At 35.8% G+C, this 25,761-nt stretch overlaps 2 protein-coding genes across 2 annotated transcripts in view; both read left to right on the top strand.

Annotated features, from left to right (window-relative positions):
* The first annotated feature begins 301 nt into the window (after positions 1-301).
* LOC145661848 (uncharacterized) lies at positions 302-1,741 on the top strand. Its single transcript, XM_081727189.1, has one exon. The coding sequence runs from the start codon at positions 302-304 to the stop codon at positions 1,739-1,741; it is 1,440 nt and encodes a 479-aa protein (XP_081583315.1).
* A 7,050-nt stretch (positions 1,742-8,791) lies between these two features.
* The window catches only part of LOC145663110 (sialin-like), a 101,244-nt gene continuing 84,274 nt past the window's right edge, over positions 8,792-25,761 (top strand). Inside the window, exons 1-2 of the mRNA XM_081729384.1 lie at positions 8,792-8,891; positions 20,467-20,672. Coding sequence (XP_081585510.1) covers positions 8,843-8,891; positions 20,467-20,672 — 255 coding nt within the window. The 5' untranslated portion in view covers positions 8,792-8,842. The remainder of the gene's footprint in view (positions 8,892-20,466; positions 20,673-25,761) is intronic.

Genomic DNA, 25,761 nt, shown 5'->3' with positions numbered 1-25,761 from the left:
CTCTGAATATTACTCCAAGGTCTGCACTCTGATCTTGAAACAGGAAGTTTTAATTGACGATAATATTCATAAGAAATTAAACTCAGCATTTCTACCTGTAATTAACGGAAATATTAAGACGATAATTGATTCGAAATGTTTAAACGATTTCCTTGTGAGTTCAATGAATGAGAACTGCGATTCGTTTGTTGTTGTATCTCATAGTATTTGTGGTACACTTCATTCTATATATGAGGCCTACAAACTTACTATTCAGCGGAAGTCTAAGTCAATTATATTGCTGCAAGAGCATCCAATTAATATGCATCATGAGATTCGCAATTGTGATATCATGAAGTTTTTCCCTTACCTTTTTGTGTTAACGTTTGAAAATAAAACTCTGTCAGGGAAATCTTATATCACACACAATTTAGTACATTTCACGATTGGAAATGAACTCGCCCCTGCCGGATTAGAAACTACTGCAATATCGGTAAACCATACATTCAGTAAAAATATTGCGAGCTTGAAGAACGAAAGATTCAAAGATTTAAACGGAATAATTTTGTCGTTGGTAATGTTACCATATGCTCCACAAGCTATAGTGAAAGAACCCAATTCATACGATGGAATAGACTATAGAATGATGACTGAGTTCTCAAAGAAACACAATTTCTCTTGGACAGTGCGAATTATTGAATCTTACGAGCTAGATCTGAGTGATAACATGAGCACAGACAGTTACTTAGGTTCCATGATGACTGGTAATCATCAAGCAGGAATTCCGGGAATATTGTTTCTAGAACTAATAGTACAATACTATGAAGTATCTACTTCGTACATTCAAAATTCTAACGTTCTTCTAACATCACCACCGAAGCTGAAACAGAATTTATGGTCAATATTTTCTCCATTGAAGAACGAAGTTTGGGCAGTTATTCTTGGTTATATTTTTTGGAGTTCTCTCATGTTTTATGGATCCTCCATACTTGAAATTAAACTTCTATCTTTGGGTAAGGGAAATCGATATTTACAGTATTCTTATTCATTGTTGATGTCTATCGGTATACTAATAGGTTCAAGTGTTACAAATATTAAAATGTCTATGATTAGATACATGGTTATTTCGTGTTTTTTTACGTCCACATTATTAATCACGGCGTACAACTGCAATCTTGTGTCGTATCTGACGATTCCCGTATACGAAAAACCCACAGACACTCTGCAACAGTTTGTTGATGCTGAGATTCACTGGGGAGGGACACAACCTATTTACCGAAATCTTTTGGAAGGTTCTGTTGATCCATTGATTCAAATTATAAATAAGAGATTTGTGCTTGTAGAGACCAATGAAAAGTTGAACATGCTAGCGAAACAGGGTAAATTGGCTCTCGCTGTTGAGCAATTTAGCTCAGGATACCTTGGTGCTTCTGAGTACATAGACCCGAATGCGGCAAGGAATTTGCGATTGATGAAGGAGCCAATTAAAACGTCACCTTTAGGGATCCTTTTCTGTAGAAATTCACCGTTGGTGGAACCTTTTAATAAGGTAGTGAGACTCCTTTGTTATTCTGGTTTAATCGCTCAGTGGGAACGAGAGTTTATAGATTCAGAGTCATTAGCATCAATCCTCTATAAAGAAGTAAATGAACATCCGATACGTAAAATGGAGTTGCGTGATATCGGAGGAAGTTTTGTAATACTTTTAGTAGGATTAGGAGCCGCTATTGTTATATTTATTTTGGAAGTATTGCAAAAATAGTCTAGTGAATGATTTAGGTTGTTCACTTGAAAAATTTGTGTGTCTACTACAGCTATGATTTTATTAACTATGTAATCCAGAGAATACATAGATAAATTAGTTCTGATAGTGACAATTTCCTATGTTGAGTTAGAAATATAATCCTGAAAATATTAGTGATAATGTGTATTAATTAACGACGTATATCAACCTAATCAAACAGAAAGTACAAGTTAATCTGATTTGATTAAACAATCTTCAATATAAGCTATGTTTTACATATTCTATTATCTCTAAAGTTCTTGCCCAATCTTATATAATTAGGTTCCTGATTTTGTATATTTAGATTAAATTGCAAAATGTAAAACACAATTTTAAACATTTCTGCTAATTGCATAATCATGTATGATATTTATATACTACAAAACTCCTGTTAAACATAGCAAGTTGTCCATGGTCGCACCTTTGTGGTTACGGTTGTCTCATGGTTACGATTGTGTTCATACGTGTTTCACTAGTACAGAGTGTCAAAATGATGTTCTTGATTTCAATGGTTATTTTACGTATGTAAACAGAGATTACACACACTGATTGATCAACTCAAAAAGCTTTTTCTAACATATTATAAGTGTTCAATATGCGATTTACGAGTTACTTCACACACATCTGGTCTATACAGCCCTGCATTGATCAAGAATGACATTTCAATTTATTAAAATATATGAATTTTATTTTCTTCGATCTATTCCGAGATTAAGATGCAAGTGAAAAGAAGTTAAGAACAAATCATAAAAGAAATTAAATCAATATATGTATGGATAACAATAAGAAACTATATAAAATGGCATATGCAAATAAGTACAGTGTTGTATACCTACCTTTGGGCCACTCTGTATAATTAAATTCCTGACAAACTCTTCCTAGCATGTCAGAGTCGATATTGAACACAGCTACAGCGACGCGCTAACGCAATTTAACTAAAGTTACAGCAAGTGACGGCACTAATACGCGATCTTTGATGAAATCCCAGAGGAAGAAATCATAAGGGGTAAGGTTTGGGGTTCTTGTTTTCCATTTCTTGATAATCAAGCACACAGAACGCTTTCTGTTCGCCTGTACAAGCCATATTGCTAACTTCGAATACGCTGCTTCCTGGTGGGCGTCTACGTAAATACGCCTCTGCATTAGAAAGAGAAAGAACTTTTTGAGATTACATTCCAGAAAAAAATATATTGGCAACCAAAAAATTATATTGGTACTGCTCGAATAATAAATTAACGAAATCGGGAACATCTTTTTGACTCACCCGGTGTAATTGCCAATGTAACTTAACTGTTTACGTGTGTAAGATAATCTTTCGGTACAGGAAAGTTATGGTTTTAAACCTCTGGTAAACTGAATTTAATATTCAATACACTGAATATTTTTCTTTTTCCTGTATTTAGAATATTCTGATCCAACATATATATATATATATATATATATATATATATATATATATATATATATATATATATATATATATATATATATATATATATATATATATATATATATATCTGTATGTGTGTGTGTGTGTGTAAGTACAGTAGTTTTATTGTATTATTAATATATACAACTATATTTCCGTTTGTAAATAAGAAATAAGAAAAATAAATACAGATATTTAAGCTCTAGTAATTTTTGGTATAATATACTCTATATTGACGAAGAGTGATTGTTGTAGAGGAATGTAGCAGTTACTGTGAAAGAAGTCGAGAAAAAAATTATTACTAAGAACTGAAGAAAGTAGGAAATTGTTTGGTAATCTTGGTTTGTTGAAGTGAATAAAGTAATTCTTTATTTCTTGCAGTACTTCAATCAAAGGAGAGAACAGATTGAATAGATACAATAATGTAGAGGTTATGTGTAAAAAATTGAAATCCTAAGAATATGCGTGTGAGTCTGTTAAAAAGGAGATAATTCAGTGGACTCGGCCAGTTGCCTAGAAGAAACTGTTGTAATAATTATAGTAATGCTACAAAGTTATTAATGCAAGATATAATATCTAGAAAATATAGTAAGGTGTATTAAGGTATTCCTTTAAGTCTTCGTAGAGGCTTTTACAAGCGATGTGGTCAGTCAATGATCTTTTTAAACAATTTACTTCACATTTGAGCCATAATCACGAATTTTTTGTACTTATTTTCTCGCACAATAAAACTAAAATATGGTCATTGAAAAAGGAACTTGCTTTGGAAATATTCGTTACGTACTGCATGTCTAATATTTGTAATAAGAAAAATATGTAAGTGTTTCATTGTGAGGAGGAGAAAATCTGATACATTACCTTGTGATGCACTATTTTTACATGTCAGCTTCAAGCATGCTCACTTCTTTTTGACTATCGACAAAAGTTACTTTATTCTGAGCAAGTTTAAAATCAATTAAAATATGTCTGTGTAATGTATATATGAAGAATATAATTTGCTAATGTAAAAAGAAATAACGTAATAAATGAATAAGTACAAAAAATTAAGTCCTAATTTACCTAATAGTCTCCAAAAAAATCATTGCAGCACTTTGAAGTATATATATATTAGTTTTTTAATAGAATAAAATTAACATAAGAAATATTCTAATATGAAACAGGAGCCATGAGAGGACATCAAATGCCGAACACTATAATAAATTAAATTACCGTTACAAAGTCCGTAAGTCCAAAAACAAACTTCAAGGTAAGTTGGGGTCATTTTGGTAAAAGTGGTCTACATTTCTGTAATAGAATCGCAATGACATTTTTGAAATAAGCCACGAAAACTACTTGCTGAGTATCCATGGCAAATGGTTTTCGAGAAAAAGTAACGATTAGTTTTTTAATCGTTACGACTTTTCTTAAACAAAAATTCTGCAAAACTAATTTGGTTAAATTAAAAATAAAGAAAATTAACCGTTATTTTTTAACGAATTAGTTACAAGCGTGGAATATAGAAAGAGAAGGAAAAGTTGGATCGTTGTATGAAATAACATTGTCTGGCGAATGTGAAATAAGGTAAACCAGAATAACAAAAACGAGGGAGAGAAATTATTAGAAGAATAAATGGTTATGTCAAAACTTATTAGAAGAATGAATGGTTATGTCAAAACCTATTAGAAGAATAAATGGTTATGTCAAAATTATTAGAAGAATGAATGATTATGTCAAAACCCATTAGAAGAATGAATGGTTATGTCAAAACCTATTAGAGAAATGAATAGTTATGCCAAATCCTATTAGAAGAATGAATGGTTATATCAAAACCTATTAGAGAAATGAATGGTTATGTCAAAACCTATTAGAAGAATGAATGGTTATGTCAAAACCTATTAGAAGAATGAATGGTTATGTTAAAACATATTAGAAGAAAGAATAGTTATCAAAACCCATTAGAAGAATGAATGTTATGTCAAAACCTATTAGAAAAATGAATGTTATATCAAAACCTGGTTATGTAAAAACCGTAGTCCATGAAAGTTCTTCAATTTGTGGAAACCTTGGCGCGTCCTGCTAGTGACAACGAAATGTCTTTGACGATGAAGGTGATAATGAATGGAAATCAATGTACATGAACAACGACACGTCGTACCAAGCAGGTTACTCATCACTTCTCTAACTACTGCCATTCAAGTCTGTGTAAGTCTGGATTCTAAAAATGTTTCTACTCGAATCGTATGAAAGTGTTAGTAATGAAATGCACAAGTTGTATAGTTATTATCGTTTCTAGCGCAACCACTATATCTACCCTCAAATATGCAAGTAATAATTCCTACAAAACATATCACCTCATAATATAAAATACATAGCCCATAACCGTTTTCCCTTTACTCTGATCGGAGTTTTCCAAAGCCCGGCAAAGCGCACTCTCATTTGGGACAGGTGATTTAGGTTACTATACAATCACATACCACAATAGCCCGCTAGCATATTGTGTATATTAGAATCCACCATCATGGTCCCATGATCAAAGTGTTATAAGATGCCCGGCAGATCTGAAGGCCGATTCTGTTACCTCTTAATTATGCTTTCAAGATACTCGCATTATGTGAAGCGAGCGTATCGAAGCTTCTAACGCTCATCTCGATCAGCATCTGTCCCTTCGTTGGTTCTACAATAACTCTGGTAAAGTTTATCTTATTTTAATAAAACTTGGTATGTGGTATGCTTCAACTTGCAGAAATAACCCTATTGTTTCGGGTTATAATTCATTAGAAATAAGAGGACAAAATCCTCCCATGTTGTAAGTTTACAAGACAATTTTACAATAAAAATCTCTTTAAAATGATTGGAACATGACAATACGTAGTGCATAATTTATTTAGAGTACCGTATTCTGATTTTCCACACAGATTGGAGTTAAAACTGCCAAGGTGGAAAGCATGAATTCTCTCCCCCTTTTCCACATTAAAAAAAAATGCACGATAATTTTGGTTTCAAAAAATCATGCTTTTGATGTAATATGTCCTACACTTTTATTTGAGGCTTCGCAATCATTCTCTGGAATGGAATTAAAAACAGTAAAGAATACAGAAGTGGATGTGTCCTCTTCTCGATTTTTTTAAAAAGAATTCTTTGATGCCTTTCGTAAACCTCATTCGCTTTTGGTACAATATGGTGTACCTGTTGGTTGAGATTCTCACATAATGCCCACTGATTGGACATGAATCCAGTCAAATATGGGGACTCATCTACCCCTCTGCCCCAACAATTAGTAAAACAAAGTTTAAAAATCCATTTTGGTCTAATATGATGTATTCTTTTTTCTTATGCTTTCCAGTCATTGAAAGTGCTTGAAGTTTGAAATGAATCAATAATGAGGAAGTGTTCCACAATTTTAAATTGAATATTTTCAGTGAAAATGTATTAAAAACATTCAAATTTTTATAAAATAAGTATAGTGTGTCTTTTCTTGTACATTAGAAACTTGTTTCTAATAGTTGAGTTAGTTCATTTTGAGTTTAACTTCCAGTTCAGCAGCGAGGCTATGTGAGACGTGGACTTACTGATTAAGTGGAACCCGAACCACATGAGCTCTCGCCGGGAATCGAACCTAGGTCTCCCACGCCAAAGGCGCGTATGCTAACCGCTTAGCCACGGAGGAGCTCTTGTTTCTAATAGTCTGGGGTTCAAATTAACGACAAGAAAGGGAAGAATCACTCGCTTCAGCACTGCAAAAATCACTAGTGTAATATGACCCACCGAAAAACTTTTATAAACTATATTATGACTTCAAAAGCATCGTTACAATCCACAACATAACTAGATAACCATTAAGAAGAAAGAAAGAATAACAAACTCCTTTAAAGCACTATGGTCAATTATTTCCTAATCACATTTTCTCCTTAACTTTAATACTCCTATTGACGTCAGCAGAACATAAATTTTAGGAGGGACAGACTGTCGGGAGAACTAGGGTGTATGAAATACCCGGGGTCCTTCCCCGGAAAATTAAAACAAATATTCTTCGTATATTGAATTTTAAAGCATTTTGACTTAAAAATCAAACAAATACTTCAAAAAAGTTGTATTTTTACCACAGACTTTTTTTTTTTTTTTTTTTTTTTTTTTTTTTTTTTTGCAAATTGTGGTACTAAAAAGCACACACTTTATAGTTCATTTGGTTATTCAAACAGTAAAACTCAACCTTGTCTTACAATTTTAGTTAAATTTTAATTATGATAAGTGTGTCAAAAACAAAATAATAATAATAAAAGGCGATGTGAAGTGAATACTCAGAAACAATAAGTTTTGAACTTTTAAGCCTACAAACCTACGACTAATGTATATGAGGCTCAAAATTGTATCGTTAAAAAATTAGTTGAAAATTACGATTGGGATTGACGCCTGTGAATACCAAATCAATGTTATGTAAATAATAGTTACTACAATATACCCCACTTGTATATTATCCAGTACCTTTCGTATAAAAACTTCATAAGAAACTTTTCTTCTGTTAGGTAGGCTCTCTGAACTCAAATAGTTTCTATGCCCGTAAGTATGAAAATACTTATTTTAATAATAATAATAATAATAATAATAATAATAATAATAATAATAATAATAATAATAATAATAATAATAATAATAATAAGCACATGGAGCTCATCGGTAGAGCTCTCATCTGTGATGCGAGGGGATTCTGGTTATAGAAAATATAAAATGAAATGTTTCACTTTAAAGTTTATGCCATGTAGGCCAAAGGAGATGGTGATGATGACATGAAGGAAATGGTGGAATGAAGAAAGTGGTAGAAAACGAAAGAATCCCGAGTAAACCAACACACACGGTGTTTGTGTACCACAAAACCAACTTGCTTCGAACTGGGATCCAACCAGGGGCCCCACGCAGGAAAGGTGAACGCTCTACCACTGTGCTATCGCGGCTCTAGAGGACTCTGGCTCGATCCGCGTTCCTGTGAGCTTATGGTGGACAACGTTGTGTCTGTGCGTTTTCTCGGGTTCTCCATTTCCTCCCACATTCACATTCCATCATTGTTTTATTATATTCATTCATTTGCATGAATCAAATGTCTCCTTTAGTCTGAAATGTATTACCGTGAAACATCACACAAGAACTTTCATTTAATAATAATCCTTTCTCATTAGCTTAGTGGCAAAAGCGCATAATTTTAGTGTATGAGGTTCCGAGTTTGACTCCTCATGCGAAAATGTCGTGGTGGTTCTCACCACACTTTAAGCTGTACGTCACCTCCCATATAGCCTAGCTACTGAGGAAATTACATACATACACATAATTTACTTTATAATAATAATAATAATAATAATAATAATAATAATAATAATAATAATAATAATAATAATAATAATAATAATAACTCATTTGCTAAACAATTGGAAATACTAAAATTAAATTTTTCTTACTTAATGCTTCAAAGCTCCAATTTAAACTCTACTAAGTAAATATACACAAGCATATTATGTTTTATTATTGTTATTTCAACTAGCTAATTTGAGATTATATAGCTCGATGTTTATGTTTCTTGTAACCTCTATTATCTGTGATGGACACATGACATCATACTGCTAATTCCGTCAGTTGTACTCCTTTACAAATCCTCGCAGTGATTCGCATCTTAAGAAGCCACCATGATGCGCGCGGAGGAAGATCCCAAAGTGGGATGCTGCCGAAGATTATGTGAGTAAACTAAACTGTTAATTAAGCATTGAATTTAGTGAAAGCCATGTCAGTATAAATATTGAATCATTTTAGTTTCCAGTTAAAAGAGTTTCTGTGTGGCGTATAGTATATATATATATACACAGTGGTTCTCAAACGACGTGTCCCAACACAGAGGTGTGTGTCACGCAGTCTCCTAAGGTGTGTCGCGAAACTTTAGAATTTAAAAATCATAAATAATTTAATAATAATTAGTTAAAATCGGGACAGACAGTATCAGTCAACACCTCTAGCAGTACCAATAATGCTCAGTGCTATATAGAAAAATGAAATGAAATCTTTAAGTTTTACGTCCTACGCTATTGAAGGTGTGGCTAAAGGAGACGGTAATGAAGAGAAATGAGTGAGATGGTGGAACGAATAAAATGGGAAGAAACGGGAGAACCCAGATAAAACCCACGAGCACGGTATTTGACCACAGTGCTATATAGAGTCATTATAAAAATTAATAGGTTTCAGTATTATAAGAATTATTATTATTATTATTATTAATAATAATAATAATAATAATAATAATAATAATAATAATAATAATAATAACAAACAAATGTGGCGCAATGTCCAGGACGTACACTAAAGTGTGCCGTCAATCAAAAAAGGTTGAGAACCACTTCTCTTGTGCAGATTAAATGTTTGAAAGGAATCAAAGAACTGTTATTGATATCTATATTTTTGAGAACAATGAGACCACAGGTTATTAATAAAACTTTTTTATACCTGACAGGCGATTGGTTTATGCGCGCGCTTTCGATGTGTAAAGTTCTAAGTTTGTTTCTTGATGTGATATACGCCCGTAAATAAAATGAAGTGAAATCTTTGAGTTTAGCGTGCCATGATTATGCCTTCCTTTTAGCCTAAGGAGGACGGATGCTTTAGGCAAGTGAATGATCATGGAAGAATTTGGTGGAATGAAATTGTGAGAGGAGACGGAAGTACCCCCTGAGAAAACCAACGGACACGAGATATAGGCCCGTAACTAGGGGGTCGGCCAGGGAGGGAATGAACTCCTCTGGGATCACCATCCGTCCTGGCTTGGAACTTTAAGTTGTTTCTTAAGATAAATATAAGTTCAAAGTATAACCAGTCAAAAAAATCTTATAAACCATTTCCATGCAGACAAATAAAAAAGAAAAAGTAATTCCAATTTGGTCGAGAGGACAGAACAAAAACCCTAGTTTAAAATTGTACTAATTCTGGTCTATTGTTTCTCCGAAAGAGACTTTATTATTATTATTATTATTATTATTATTATTATTATTATTATTATTATTATTATTATTATTATTATTATTATTATTATTATTATTATTATTATTATTTACTTAGCGTATATCATGAAAGCCTCTGTCGTAATTGACTGAACTGACTTGACCAGGGTAGAGCGTTCACCTTTGTAGCGTGGTACCCCTTCTTTGATCCCAGCTCGCGCCAATTGGCCTTTGTCGTGGAGAAACACGGTGTGCATGGTTTTTCTCGGGGTTCTTCCGTTTCCTCGTACTTTCTTCATTCTACCATTTTATTTATTTTTCACCATCACCGTCTCCTTTACCTCACAAGGTATAATCGTGGGACGTAAACTTCAAAGATTTCATTTTGTAATTGACTTGACAATAATTCCAAATATCGCTGAAGGGTGATGGCATGATGAAGGATCTCCAAATTTGGTTGTTCGATGTTTCCTTTTTCTTTCCCTTTTCTTCATATATATATATATATGCCTACAGTATATAAAATTAATAACGAATTTACAACCTACAACAAATTAATCAATATTCTTCGTTGTTTTTGCGACTGCCTCTCTTCATTCAGCAAGTTTTGCAATGCAGGATTGGCTTAGTAGTAAAGCTCTTACCTTATTGTTAGGTCTGTTCCTGGTTCGATCCCCGGTCTATCAAGTTTGTGGTGGACAACATTGTGTCCATTGCTTTCTCGGGGTGCTGTCGTTACCTCTCACATTTCCCTTCCACCAACTTTTTCCATCATCATTCACTTGTCTTACTTATCGTCTCCCTTAGCCTGATAGGGTGTAATCGTGGGACGTTAAACTGAAGGATTTCTTTTCACTTTTCCAATGCCTAGGAGACAGAAATCTCCCGGTTTCGATTGGAATTTGTCGAATAGTAGCTCGAATAGCCTTTCTTAACCCTTTATGAACTGATGGGACTTTTAAGTCGAGGTCTTTCAAGGTTGCGTTTTGTATTATGTAAACACGCTTTCTTTGCTAGTGACCTGATGGGACCCACACAGTCTTGTTTCTAATTGTTCAAAGAAAAGTGTCAGAAGGCGCTCCTTAGCGTTCATGTGAGTGTGTGGCTACTATAATTTCGCACGTTTGGATTACGCTCTTTGTTTTTGACTAGTGAAAATGTTGGCTTATATTTGAACATTATTTTCGGTATTCTTTGGAGCTCCAAATATGCACAGATTTTTTTCGTACTTCATCAGGTAATGTATGATTAATAGAAATAGTCATTACAAATATTTATATATTATTGTATGTTTTATGGGGTAACATTGCAGGTGGACCACGAAGTATCATCAGGCTTTCACGCAGTGGCGGGCAGGGTTAAGGTTTTCCCTTCGAACCAACGCATTGTTCGTTATATTTTCAATATAGATTGTTAGTAATGATATCTATGAAAAGAAACTGTATGAACTCTTAACTAATTTACATGCTTCATTTAGAACATATGTTTAGATAAGGGGTTACGGGGCATAGCTCCTAGGACAATAATTCTACCATATGAGGACCTACATTATTAGGGCTCTATGGTAGAGCCTTAGCACCCTATATTTCATTCAAATGATGTATAGTCTCGGGTAATAGTTAAGAACAGCTACTTCTCATCTCCCGTGCACGTGGATATTTCTTACTGTTGCACTACCTACAGAAATGATTCTATATCATGTACAAGTGTAACAGAACACACAACAAACCCACATCATGTTGTATTCACACTCCAATATGGAGTGAGAATACACCGTGATCTGCGTTTCTTATGTGTAGTATTACCACTTCTACATAAAATAGAATCATTTTTGTACGTAGTGCAACAGTAAGAAGTATCCACGTGCACGGGACAAGCAATATGGGTTTTCAAATCCCCTCACAGGCATACCGTCCACACGTAGTCATACACTAAGTGCAAGGGCACATTATTATTCTTCCCATACGATATAAAAACAAATATTCCTACAAAACACCTTAAGTACAAGGGCAACTACGTCAATGTAGGCAGACCCATGTACAACTTCAATTCACCGACACTATTCAGAAGCAATGGCACCTCCGCGAAGAGCGAACCTGTGGCTCGAATTGCAAGACGTTATCGGACCCGCACGGAAATTTCCGCAATTCATCCGAACTGCCTTCTGGAGAAGCAATCTGAACTACCACGACCGAATGGTCTTAGCAACTTTCGGCTACGTCAACGGCCTACACCCGCACCTTCTAATAAATGTGCTCCAACAACTGGGACCCTTACGAAGAAACCCAGGAGCCGAGACAAAAATACGTGCCCTCTACGACTATTGGGACGATGCAAGCCACGGACAAATGAGAAAAACGAAGTACTTTTCCTTCGATCTGACAATTAGATTTGTTTCCACACTATTTGTATTCGGAGTTAGAGGCTCAGGACACATGAAAAGCACCTAATAATATGTAGAACACAAACACAATTGCACAACTCAAACACCACGACCCACGTGCACACTTCTCCATCGCCATCTTTCTCTGCCTTCTTCTTCGCTCCTCCGCCACCTATACCGATCTGCGCAGACGCAGTTGCATGCATTCAGTGACATGGCATCGAACATTTGACAAGCGCTTCTCATCAAAGTAGATAAACAAACTTCAAAACACAACGAGAGCGGAATACAGGCACGTCTTCTTCTCTTGTTCAATAACTCATTAACTAATCATAACTCAGTCTATTACCTACTTTTTAACATCTTAGATAGTCAATGAATAATTCCTAAAAGTATGGCGTTTCTCGTCCTTCCCTAAACGGGAAGTACTGTTCCTTAACTACAACCGAGTCTCGAATATTGCCAGACGTTTGTTCAAGTTCTCCACCCTTCCTGGTGTCACTATTAGCAATTTGGGAACCGATCAAGAGAAGAAAAACATCACCTTCAGTAAACAATATCAGACTTCAAAATCGAGTGGCACATTGGCCTCAATTCGTAGACAAAAGGGATAGGTGTGAACTATGTTCTTCAAAGAAGACTGAATCCAGACCGCACTCGAAGTGTACCATGGACAATGTTTTCTATATGGAAACGAAAGGAAAAACTGTTTCTTTGAATTCCATCATAAATGACTGAAGCAAAGTAATTTGCTTTCCAAATTTGTGTTCAAAGCACACTAAATTCTCATTCTTTTATTCAGATATTGTTAAGAGCAAAATAATAATAATAATAATAATAATAATAATAATAATAATAATAATAATAATAATAATAATAATAATAATAATAATAATAATCATCATCATCATCAGTAATTTGAGTACAAAAATGTGCAGTATCAAAAAAGAAATATTTCTTTTAATTTCATATGAGAGGGTAGTGATGTATGCGGTCTTGAAATTCAAGTACTATGCTTATTCAAATAATAACACAAAGTAAAATAATCACAAATGATGTGTAAAGGATTGAATAATAAATTCCGACACTATAAATAACCCAAAAGTTTTAAATTATTACAATAACATCCCTAACTTTATCTATACAGGGCATGGAAATAAAAATATGTCACTGTTATGGTGTTCATCAATTTTTGTCTGACAGGACTTCTAAGTCCCAAGCCCCCAAAATCTACATAAAATAATAAAACACTGATTGTGCATTTTTTTCTTAAAGTATGCTATTTATGACTAAAAGAAAGGAAAATAAATATATTGGCCGACAACAAAAAATTCAGATCGTAAATGGTTAAATTCGTTGATGGTATAATACATTTTAATAATGTTTTTGTTTTTATTATTTTGTTCAAGTTCATTAATTTCAACTTTCAAAAACTTGTGTTTCTTTTCCTAAATATTTTGGAAGTTTCTCATCTGATATTAACGCAATTTTGTGTAGTTATATCATTCGGACTTTGTAGCCATTCCAGTTTCGCCTTTTTTTTCTTCTCTGATAGTTTAGTACATTCCTGGTCGAACCATGGTTGTTCCTTTGTGTATTTCTGCGTGACCCAATTTATCTTTTGCTGAGATTTTAATGCTATCCCTAATTCCAACCCAAGTATCCTCAACACTAGTGCACTTCGAATCTTTTAAAACCGAGAATCTATTCGACACTTCAATCTGTATTCCCTTGTCGCCTGGCTCTCCTCTAATTTTTTTTTTTTTTTTTTTAATTAAACCTCTCCGTTTTTAGATGTTGAATATTCATATTATCGCTGCTACCAGATAATAGAGACCTGCACGGGCCGAATTTTTCGGCCCGAGCCCAATCCAGCCCGAATATACCTAGGCCCAGCCCAGCCCGGGCCCGAAAAGTTTTGGAGATTTTCGGCCCGAGCCCGGCCCGGCACAATAAGTTTTTTAAAATTCTTGGCCCACGCCCGGCCCGGACCCGATAAATTTTAAAAGCTTCATTTTATAACATCTTTCACGAGCACACTTCTTCAACGTTTGCCTTTATTCTAATTATAGTTTAACAAAAGTCAATAATTATTAAAGAATTGCAATTAATCGGCCCCAGCCCGGCCCGATCTGAAGATAAATCAGTGTCGGGCCGCCCAACCCCGGCCCATGCAGGTCTCTACCAGATAATGATCGGTATCACAGTCAGCTCCTCGTTTTGACTGAACATCAGTTACGCTATACTGTCTTCTTCTTTCTACTAAAACGTGATCAATTTGATTATGTGTTTTTCCGTCTAGTGAGATCCAAGTATATTTATTAACGTCGCGATGTGGGAATTTTGTATTCTTCACGACAGGTATTTTTTTGGACGTTGCAGAGTTCACGAGTCTATCACTGTTAAACTCGTGAACTTTGCACCGTTCTCATTACTTCCTTATGCAGACTTTCATTCCCTGTAACCGATTTGAAAACATCCACTTATCCTACCTTCGCATTGAAATCCGCTAATAGAATTTTCATTTTATCCCTAAGAAATCCCCTAAGGGACTATTAACAAAAGGTGAACTCAAGTAAGTCCCCTCTCCAAAATTATCTCTTTCCGTACCCTGTCTTCGTCTTCTGGCGACGAATGTATGGTAAAGAATTCTTATTGTTGGACTTACATAATGAAGCTATTGGGGACCTACTCGAGTTAAAGCAGAGTGAATTCCAATCTAGAAGGCCAGACATCTGAGGAAACATGATGTTCTGACCAGACACCATTCAACTAAAAGCTGTCTGTCTGGTCATAGCCTATGAGACTGTAATACGACGAAACAGCAGCATGCACAGAATTTCATCAAAGTGTATTCAAGCATCCAAGCTGATATCGTTTCATGATACACGCGATTATCGTATTCACAACTTAGTTTGTGTGGTAAACGTTCATTTTACCATAATATTCAAGGAGAGTAGGGATGGACTGTTCAAGCGAGTTTTCTTTCAAACTCGACTCGACTCGAAACAAAGATCTTTGAGCTCGACTCGAGAAATCGACTCGAAAAATTTCGTCCAACTCGATTCGAATTCGAGTCGAGCCAAATCGAGCCAAATCCTGTGTTTAGTTTCAAGTACTCTCTTCAAGCATCCTATATAGACAATATAACCATTATCAATGATATTACTACTACTACAACATTATTATTATTATTATTATTATTATTATTATTATTATTATTATTATTATTATTATTATTATTATTATTATTATTATTATTATTATTATTATAACGACACCGTGTATAAACATGAAAGATATGCAGTTTGTATCTGAATACTAAAACTAGTTGACTGCCGACCTACGTATTTGTGAAGTCTCGGAGGCAAGGACATCGTTCATGAGGTTCCGGGTTTGGGTTCCGGAGGAGGAAGTATTCGAAATCGAGCCAAAGATTGTTAAAAGTTATAGCGCGCGGCCAAATATGTTCAAAGCTGCTCGGCCCAGGTTTAGGATTGTCTACGTCTCGACCAGCTCGCCTCACAGCTCGTTTACTACCGAGCCCAACAGAGAACTAAGCTGAGCCAAGAATTCACTCAAACGAGCCGGCACAAGCCATTGGCTCAGTTGAGGCGTACCAAGCAGATCTCATCCCAACCGAGCCGCCTAGAGCAGATGGTTCAACCCAAGCAAGCAGGTCATTAATTCAATTTCAGAACATGTAGATTTGTATCCGTAGGCTCTTCGGGCTAATTTAATATTTTTGTCTCTATCACTTTGAAGCTTGACAAGAATTATTCATTACCCAGCAGCAATATCAATCAATTTTGCACGTCACATAATATGAATATTAATGCTAACCTGCGTATTAGTGCGATCTGCATCTTAATTCTGATTGAGACTAATCAAAAACATATGGAAGGTAATGTCTAAAAGAATATTCAGGGTAATACCTAAAAACAGTTTCAAGTTTGATCACCGAAATAATATTGAGACCAATGTCTAAAGCAATATTGCGATTAATTTCTTAAATATCGAAGCTAATTTTTCAAATAATGCCCAGACTGATCTTTAAAATAATATTCAAGCTAACGTATAAAGTAATATCAAAGCTAATCACTAAAATAAATTGGAATTATATGAGTTTGATTTCTAATATAATATTGAATGCAACTCTAAAATATTATTGAGGCTGATGCTTAAGGTGCACTGGAGATCAAAACTTAAGTATGATCATTGTTCGAAGGCATAAGGCACAAAGAAAGAAAGAAATCGTACCATGCCAATATACCATACATACCCTACACGGATTAGGCAACATATGCAAGATCCATGACTGCAGAGGTTACTCAACGCAAACGCAGAAAAAGGACTAGAGTCACATACGTCAAAACGCTTTAAGACGCACTACCGACATTGGAAAGAAGTTAATACTAGTCATGGTCACCGCCAATAACAACACATATCTGACACCTACTCCATGCTGAAGATTAGGTTGTTCAGGAACTCTTGGGGAGTTGATTCCACTCCTCTCGAAGAGTAACAGAGCTCTTAGCGTGCTCTGGACGCCGATTTAGGGCTCCAGCATGTCTGCCTAGAGCGTCCCAAGCATGTTCAATCGGGATTTGTTCGAAAGATTGTGCTAACCACTCGATGCATTGGATGTCTTCCATCGCTAGGTAGTCCTCCATCAGGTTGGTACAATGAGGACGGACATTTTCATCAATGGGCAGAAGCTGTGGGCCGACTGCGTCCCTGAAGAGTCACACATATGCATGTAAAACCACGTCCCTGTACCTCTGGGCAGTGAAGGATTCTTTATCAAAGATATTCAGGCCTTCACGACCATCACCATATACCACTACGCCACTACTACTCCTTTCCAGTATGTTTATCACATGAAAGCAAACTCCTTGGTTTGGTTGAAAGCAAACGTCTCCTATATCAATAAACTCCTCCCACAACCTAAACATGATACTTTGTGGCACCAGGCCCATATTTCGGTAAATGCTATTCTGTGCTCCAGCATAAAACGGCAGAATTTAGGGGGCGGCAAAGTTTTGGAATTGTTTTTAACATTCACAATAAAGTAATATTTAAAACTAAGAATCCGTAGAGTCCCGCGCAAGCGCGAGAAAAATATGTGTTTAATTACAATATGTACTAATTAGCTTGCTAATCTGATTATTTTTAAAATGTCGTCCTCTCCCACCCCCACCCCAAGGGGTGAAGATGAACTTGAACATCATGAAATCGATAGCATAAAACTCAGCGACCTCAAACTATGAATTCAACACTAATATCTGTCGTTTTCGATTACTTTTAAAATCTCGCCCTTTCCCTGCGGAGTGAAGTATGACCTTGAAATTGAATTGGATTAAAACTGTCACTATTCATCTCAGCATCCCCTAAAACTGTGAATTCAACTCTAATATAGGTTGTTTCGAGGGGCGGCAAATTATTTAGAGCACAGGGGTGCATAATATATAAATACGGGCCTGTGTGGTACAATGATAGCCAGCGTTGCCAGATATAGCATAATGATGCTAGATCTAGCATAATTTGCATTTCTTTAGGATCTAGCATCTTGCTTTTAGCATCCTACCCAAATCTAGCATAATTTCAGCAAGTTTATCAAAAAGCCGTAAAACCTGAAGATGAGAAACAAGTTGGTCGTGGGAAGAAAAAGAACGGCAGAAATGTATCCTCTTTCATCGATTCATATAGTCGGTAAACCATACAGGCAGTCTTATTTTCCGAAGTAAGTTAAAAACGGCTTTGGGCTTTTTTTGTGTGTGTGTGTGGCTCCACCCACGGTTTTCTAATCCTTTAACTGCGAAGCATGGTCGGAGCTATGGGGGCCATTAACCCCCCAACTTTTTGACAATTTCACCATCTTTATTTCTGACTTCATGACCACCTTTATTCCTGAAATGAAAGGTCAGGGACCGACCAAAAATTTCCCCCCCCCCCAGCAGACAATTCCTAAATCCGCTTATGCTGCTAGGTAATTTTCTTTCAAAATATGTAAACAAACACTTTGCATTCATTTATACGATATATACACCATTGAGTCTGGCAACGACTGCACTAGTTTAGTTGAGTTAAAGCTTTGGTGCGTGAAGTATTGAGTTCTATCCACGCATTCTTGAGCTCTGCGTATTTTAAGTTACGTTATCTCAACTTCGTTCTTTTTTCTTTTAAAACTCCTGAAATAGTAATTATGAGGATCTAGCATAATTTGACCGAATCTAGCATAATTTCGATCAGGTTTTGGAATAATTCCAAGCTGTCAGTCTGGCAACGCTGATGATAGCTGGTGCTACTGCTATCTGTGTGCCATTTTGTTTCAAGCGGCCGATGATGCGACCTTTGGACATACTCCTGCTGTCTATGGCTACATTCAACTTGGTAGTACCTCCGCACATTAAAACAGGCTTACAGAATGTGTGCATTTGGCTACAAGCATTAGTGTTCAATTTCTTCCGATATGGAACCAAGTTCACCCTTCCCATGGCCAGTTCAAAGAGCCTCACAAGCAATACGCGCCGTCTGCCACATTTCCCGACCTCACGACACTTTCCTGCCCTCACATGCAACTTCTAGCATTATGCTAAAGTTTTGGTCACCAATATCACATAAAGGGTAATATCTAGAGTAACACTAATACTAATGTTTGGAGGAGTATTCAAGCCATTGTTTGAAATAATATTGAGGTTAGTACGGTATATCTAAAGTAATATTAAGGCTAATGTCTGAAGAAATATGGACGCTAAGGTCTGGAGTAATGTTGAGGCTAATTTATAAAATAATATTAAGGCTAATTATACAACTATATCCTGTTTACAAAAGATAAACATACCAGTGAGTCACGCTAATTCCTAATACTACAAAGTCATACCAATAGGTGTCTCTAGTGTGCAAGCAAATTACAGATTCAAAACTGTTGTATTGATTGTACATTGTTTCAATTTAATCGCTTTAAAATAGGACAAGAACCGTACCATATTTACATATAATCATTAATATTTGTGTAATCGCAAGTTACTTGGTGGACAAACTAAAAAGAAGAAGAAGAAGAAAGGAAAAGAAAAATTAAATGTCAACGATTAGTTCTTGTATAAGCACAATTTTAACCTAAAGTGAACAGCAGCAGGCCGAATGCTCCGGCACAACAACTAGATAAGGTAATGTCTAATTTAAACTCGTATTGAAGCTGGTGTCGAAACCAGTATTGCGGCTAATCTTTAATATAATACTGAAGTTTTTAACTTATTGTTAAATTAACCTTTAAAATAACGAAATAAAAATTCAGTACTCGAAGGGAAATGTTGGTAAGTAGTTTTCCTTTTCTTTTACGTTCATTTATAAAGAGTGTCCGGCAAAGAACGTAACTTTTGAAATGCGCGCAATTTCTGTTCTAGTAAGTTGGCAGCACTGAACATTATACGATTTTCTTCTTTATCTTTTGTCTTTGTGGTTAGTAGTCGTGGAGCGCCGAATAGAGCATCACCGTTATCTGCTTTTTGTACGGATAGGAATAGAGTGCTCATCACATTTCTAATAAGTTTTCACTTCTATGACAACACTCTGTTTCGTCATAAAGCGCTCAAATCCTACGCGTTCAAAAAACAGATGACGATCATGCCCCAATCAGCGCTGCGTAATTACTAACCACAAAGACAACACATGAAAATCGTGTAACGTTCAGTGGTGCCAACTTACTAGAACAGAAATGGCGGGCATTTCAATAGCTGCGTTCCTTACCGGACATTTTTTATAGGACACCTTTTAAATGGGTGGTAATCGCTTCAGAAAAAAGAATTGAAGTAATACCGTCTTCTCAAAATAGCAAAGGCATACAAATATGAATCATATCTGTGGCAGGTAATTTTATAATTTTTACCCACAAATTATTGAATATCACATAATAAAATTCTTTTATATCTTCTATTCCCAGGCCGCACCAGTTGCAGAAATGTCTTGTGGTGGATGGTGTTGACTGGAAACTTTGTCAATTACGTGCTACGAGTGAATATGAACTTTGCTATTGTTGCAATGGTAAAAAATCCCGATAGCAACAATACTAAAGTCATAACAATATCGAGTGAATGTGTAGCTCATCACAATATAACAGAAAATGATATTCCGGACGTTGATGACGAGGTAAGTTTATTTTAACTAAGTGAATTAAGTATGGACCTACAGAAGGTAGCAGCAAAATAAACTAACTCTATGATAGAGACCTGCACGGGCCGGGCTTGGGCAGGCCGACTCTATTATTTCTTTGGGCCGGGCCGGGCTTGGGCGGGCCGACACTGATTTCTCTTCAGGTCGGGCCGGGCTGGGGCCGATTAATTGCAATTCTTTAATAATTATTGACTTTCGTTAAACGATAATTAGAATAAAGGCAAACGTTGAAGAAGTGTACCCGTGAAAAAGTTACAAAATGAAACTTCGAAAATTTATCGGGCCCGAGTCGGGCTTGGGCAAACAATTTTAAAAAACTTATCGGGCCGGACCAGGCTCGGGCCGAAAATCTCCAAAACTTTTCGGGCCCGGACTGGGCCGAGCCTACGTACATTCGGGCTGGATTGGACTCGGGCTGAAAAATTCGGCCCGTGCAGGTCTCTACTCTATGACCTATGGAACCCGGGCATTCAATGGCGCGTGCACAAAAGCTCTCTATTCACTTCTGTCCTTACCCAACTGGATTAAGTTTCTACTTTTTATTCCTATCATTGTGAGATCCATCTTAAATTGCCCTCCCATCTGCACCTAGGTCTTCCTAATGGTCGTTTACCCATTGGATTCCCAGCTGATAATTTGAAAATTCCTACTTTCTTCCATTCTGGCTACATGACGTGCCCACCTAAGCCTCTTAGACTTAATAACCCTAACAATGTTTGGTAAACGGAATAAACTATGCAGTTCCTCCTCATGAAGTTTCTACTACTCCTCATTCCTGTTCCTGTTGGATCCTAATATTCGTCTCAAGAGTTCATTATCAAATAATTTCATACTTTCCATAAGTGGAAGCTTTGCTTTGTATATACTTATATACAAACAAACTATTTGCTGAGCAAATCAATATATTCACATAAAAGACTACATACGTGTTACAGTTGGCGAAACACGTATGTACACTTCCCCTTATAGTAAGCGACCACGTTTAGCAATCGTATAGCACAACATCATACTTTTCGTTTGATATATTGTAAGCATCAAATAAACTGTATAGGCTATATTCAATAATAATAATAATAATAATAATAATAATAGAGGAACTGTACCAAAAGTGGGCCCCCATTTTGTTTTCTCCATATATCTAAGAAAATATCGATCAGAAAAAAATGCTATTCAGACTGAAAATAATATGATATGTAATTGCTTTGCTTGTTTCTTCCCATAACAATCAAGGAAAAAATAGGTTGAGAAAAAATGGATTTTCATATGGACTGCATTTTCGGCATTCGAAAAAACTGTTCCAAAACCGGGCCCCTTTAAATTTAGATAAATTATACAAAACGAAAACCTGTATTACTTAAATGAATTACGCATTTAAGCTAAAAACAAGATCCTAAACACTGGGGATTGAAATAAAATGAAATATGGATGTTTAAAAGACTTTATTAGAAGAAATTGAAACAAATTCCGAAAAATAAAGAACACACTAAAATTGAACTTAAATATTCTACATTCTAGTGGCCGAAATGCAATCTGAGAGTGTTTTTCTCAACTCCAGCACAACCTTTCAAATAGATTAAACTTGTAAACTGAAAATGTCTAAAGTTAAATATTCCACATTTTACTGGCGGAAATAGCAGATCAAAAAGTCTTTTTTTTTTCTTTTTTAAGCTCCAGAACAATCTTTCAAATAGACTAAACTTGAAGACTGAAACTTTCAAAACTGAAATATTCAATATTCTACTGGTAGAAATAAGAAATCTAAACATCTCTCTTTCTCCAACCTACTTATTTGGCATTAAAAAAAATTCCAAAAAATTCAGAACCAAAACTTCCAAATTAAACGTGATAAATGAAATGTTTTACAAAGTTAAGATTTCTACTGGCAAAAGTCACAAATATAAACGACTTTGGCAGTCTCCTCACAATCTACATGGGCCCACTAAGAGCGCATGACACAATGGACCCAGACTTCAACTCTCGTATCACTCAAAAAAGTTTCAGTGCAGAACATGCAGGTGGCATCGTCATCCGTGGACGATGTTTTCTCCGGTGGAACGTTTAAAGTTGAGTATATTGTTGATGCTTCCTTGAGATCAGAGATTGAGCCACAATTAGAATCGTCTTCCTTAGCTCTTCCTTTCACCTTCAGCGGTATCTTTTATTTTCCTGGATTATAGGATCTTGATAATGACTTGACACTACCATGTCCTCGACCACGATATTGAGTAATTAGTTTCGGCTTTGTTTTGGGCATTTTGGTCCTCTTGAAAATTGTAAATAAACTGCATGAATCATGAGAATTTGGTGTGAAACATATCTTTTAATTTTGCACAACATAGTAGGGGCTCGCTTTAGGATTGACAAGGGGGCCCACTTTACGACCATACATGTTTCTACTTTCGCTGCAAATAATTTGTCACTCCTACGTCTAAATTACTAGCTAATTACATGGAACATACTTCTTACCATTAAGATTAAATAAATAAATAGTTGGTTCAATTATCTCTTTGCTAACTATGGAAAACAATGCTTGCTCGTCGGAGCTTCAAAACTTTCCACTGCATGAAAACTCATCAGATGTTGATTGCAGAACAAAGGATTAACTGATCAACACAGGAACTAGTGCTGCATGCAACAGTAACGGTAAACTACAATTCAGCTTATTTCTAGCATTCTACGCCAATACCCGGAGCAGCAATTGACGGGGCCCGCTTTATGGACCCGGGCCCGGGTTTGGTACAGTTCCTCTAATAATAATAATAATAATAATAATAATAATTCAGCCATTCAACGCAATGGTTTGCTTTTATGCTAATATACATTGAGATTTCAAGGGAGACATGTGGAATTTTTCCCCATCTGTCCTTAGGCATGCTACCCTTATGAATTGAAATTCAGAATTATTAAGTCTGGAAATAGGTAATACTTCAATCGTGGGGGGAGCGTGCTTGGTGACTCACTGATGGAGTATTCACTTCTAATGCGAGGGTACCTGGTTCAATCCCAAGCAATGTGAGTTTGTGGTGGGCATTATCATGTACTTACACCGACCATACATTGACGTATTTTTCCGCCGTAGCCATAAAATTTCATGCGCTAGTCTTGTTAGCAGCTGTCAATACGTTAGTGTATGGGACCTGACGTACGTTTACGTACCGAATTTTTATACGCTCGAAAAGTCTGGCTGCTTTTAACTTCGAGCGTAAATACAGCGCGTAAAAACGGCTCAGATGAAAGGGTTTTCGAGCAGCAGGTGGTCTCTTGCCCTTTCCACGGCCTTCTCCCTGGTCTGGTCTTATTATTTTCAGAAGAGAAAACCTGTTCTTGTGTTGTCCTCGCGAATCGTTGCTGAGGTTTGCTGGTAGACTCACCAGAAATCATCATTCCAATCTAGTTTCAGTCATTCCATACAATATACGATTTCGGCTAAACTAATATTTCCTATTCCACAAAACAAGACATTATTTCCTAATTAAAATTCATAATTAATTTTGAATGCACAGAGAAAAAGGTATTTAAATCCAATACTTCCTAATCTGAATTCGCAAATTATGAGAGCTCCTCCGTGGCTATATAGTCAGCGTACGCGTCCTCGGTGCGGGGCGCCCTGTTCGATTCTAGGCGGGAGCTCATGCGGTTCGGGTTCTACTTCTCATATAGGCTCGCTAAACTTATCGAACCTGATGCCTTTCGACTAGGAATTTAAGATTTAATTTAATATTTGGACATTAGTTTTTTTTTCACATAGGTAAAGGCGCTCACACCTTCAGAGTTACCCATGTTGTGATACTGAAATGAAATCTTTGAGTTTAACTTCCCACGATTATGCCCTTTAGACTAAAGGATACAATAATTAAGGCAAGTGAATTATGATGATAGAATTGGTGGAATGAAATGTGGGAGGAAACGAGAGTACCCTGAGAAAACCCACGGACATGATGTTGCCCACACAAACTTATTTGCACGGGGATTGAACCAGGGACCTCACGCACCAGAGATAAGTGCTTTAGCACTGAGCCGCTGTGGCCCTCTGTTGTGATGTTTTTTTTTAAAGAGTATGACTGTCAATAGCATATGACCAATTCTTGCCGAATTGAAAATTATCTATAAATCATATGTTGCTCCCACTATTGAGTATTGTTCTCCTATCTGGTCTATGGCCTGCCCTACTCATTTAAAAAATTAAATTCTTAAAAATTAAATTCGGGTCTCGGATCTGGATCCGAAATTCGAATCTCAGATTTTGATTTGTATCCAAACGTACATCTGAAATTGTGATGATAAAATTGAATATCTAAAATTCGTCAAAACTTTTTTCGGATTCACTAATATAGTAGGTTGCTGTGCTTTTAAATGTTTCCATAACACGTTTGTGCTACCTTTGTTCTTTATTTTATTTTAACCTTGCAATATTTACATGTTGCACTTTCTGTCGAAGTCTCTTTAGTAAAATGTTTCCAAGTTTGACTTCTTCCCATTTCAGAGTATATTGAACTGTCTGAAAACTGATGTAAATGGTAACAAATTCTTCTGTTTAGCTACTCTTCGAAAATATTTATTTTACATTGGCTTCACATTGAAAATATTTATTTTATTCTGAGAAAATCAATTTTGCTATTTTCTCATATACAAATGAAATATCTTTTAGATAAGGCTCTTCTAATCGCAGGAACACTAGACAAAACAAACTCTTTATTAATAGTAGTTTCTGACTCACTAGAGTCCAACCATCAACAAATGTAATAATGAATATCTTTCACTTCGAAGGTATATACAACAAAAAATATAGACTGGTTGGCGTGGAACAACAGTAGACTTTTAAACATACACACGAGAATTTCAGGAGAGTGATATGGTTGTGTTCGTTGTATGACTTTATTACCTAACTTATGTTTGCCCTTCTGAGGTCGGGAGTTTGTTGGAGTAAATATAAAAAAGATTTCTTTTATTTTTTCTTCACCCTCCAGGTTTCTTTAATCATACATTGCAGGACGTAACCAAAACATATCCATGCATCGTATCATTGAAGCGTTTTGTGTTTTGTATATTAAAGTGTTCAAAAATA

This window comes from Thermobia domestica, chromosome 10 (genome assembly GCF_964235325.1).
Source record: "Thermobia domestica chromosome 10, izTheDome1.hap1.1, whole genome shotgun sequence".
NCBI classification, from domain to species: Eukaryota; Metazoa; Arthropoda; class Insecta; order Zygentoma; family Lepismatidae; genus Thermobia; species Thermobia domestica.
Note: the sequence above shows the minus strand (reverse complement) of the source record. Positions and strands in the feature narration are given on the sequence as shown.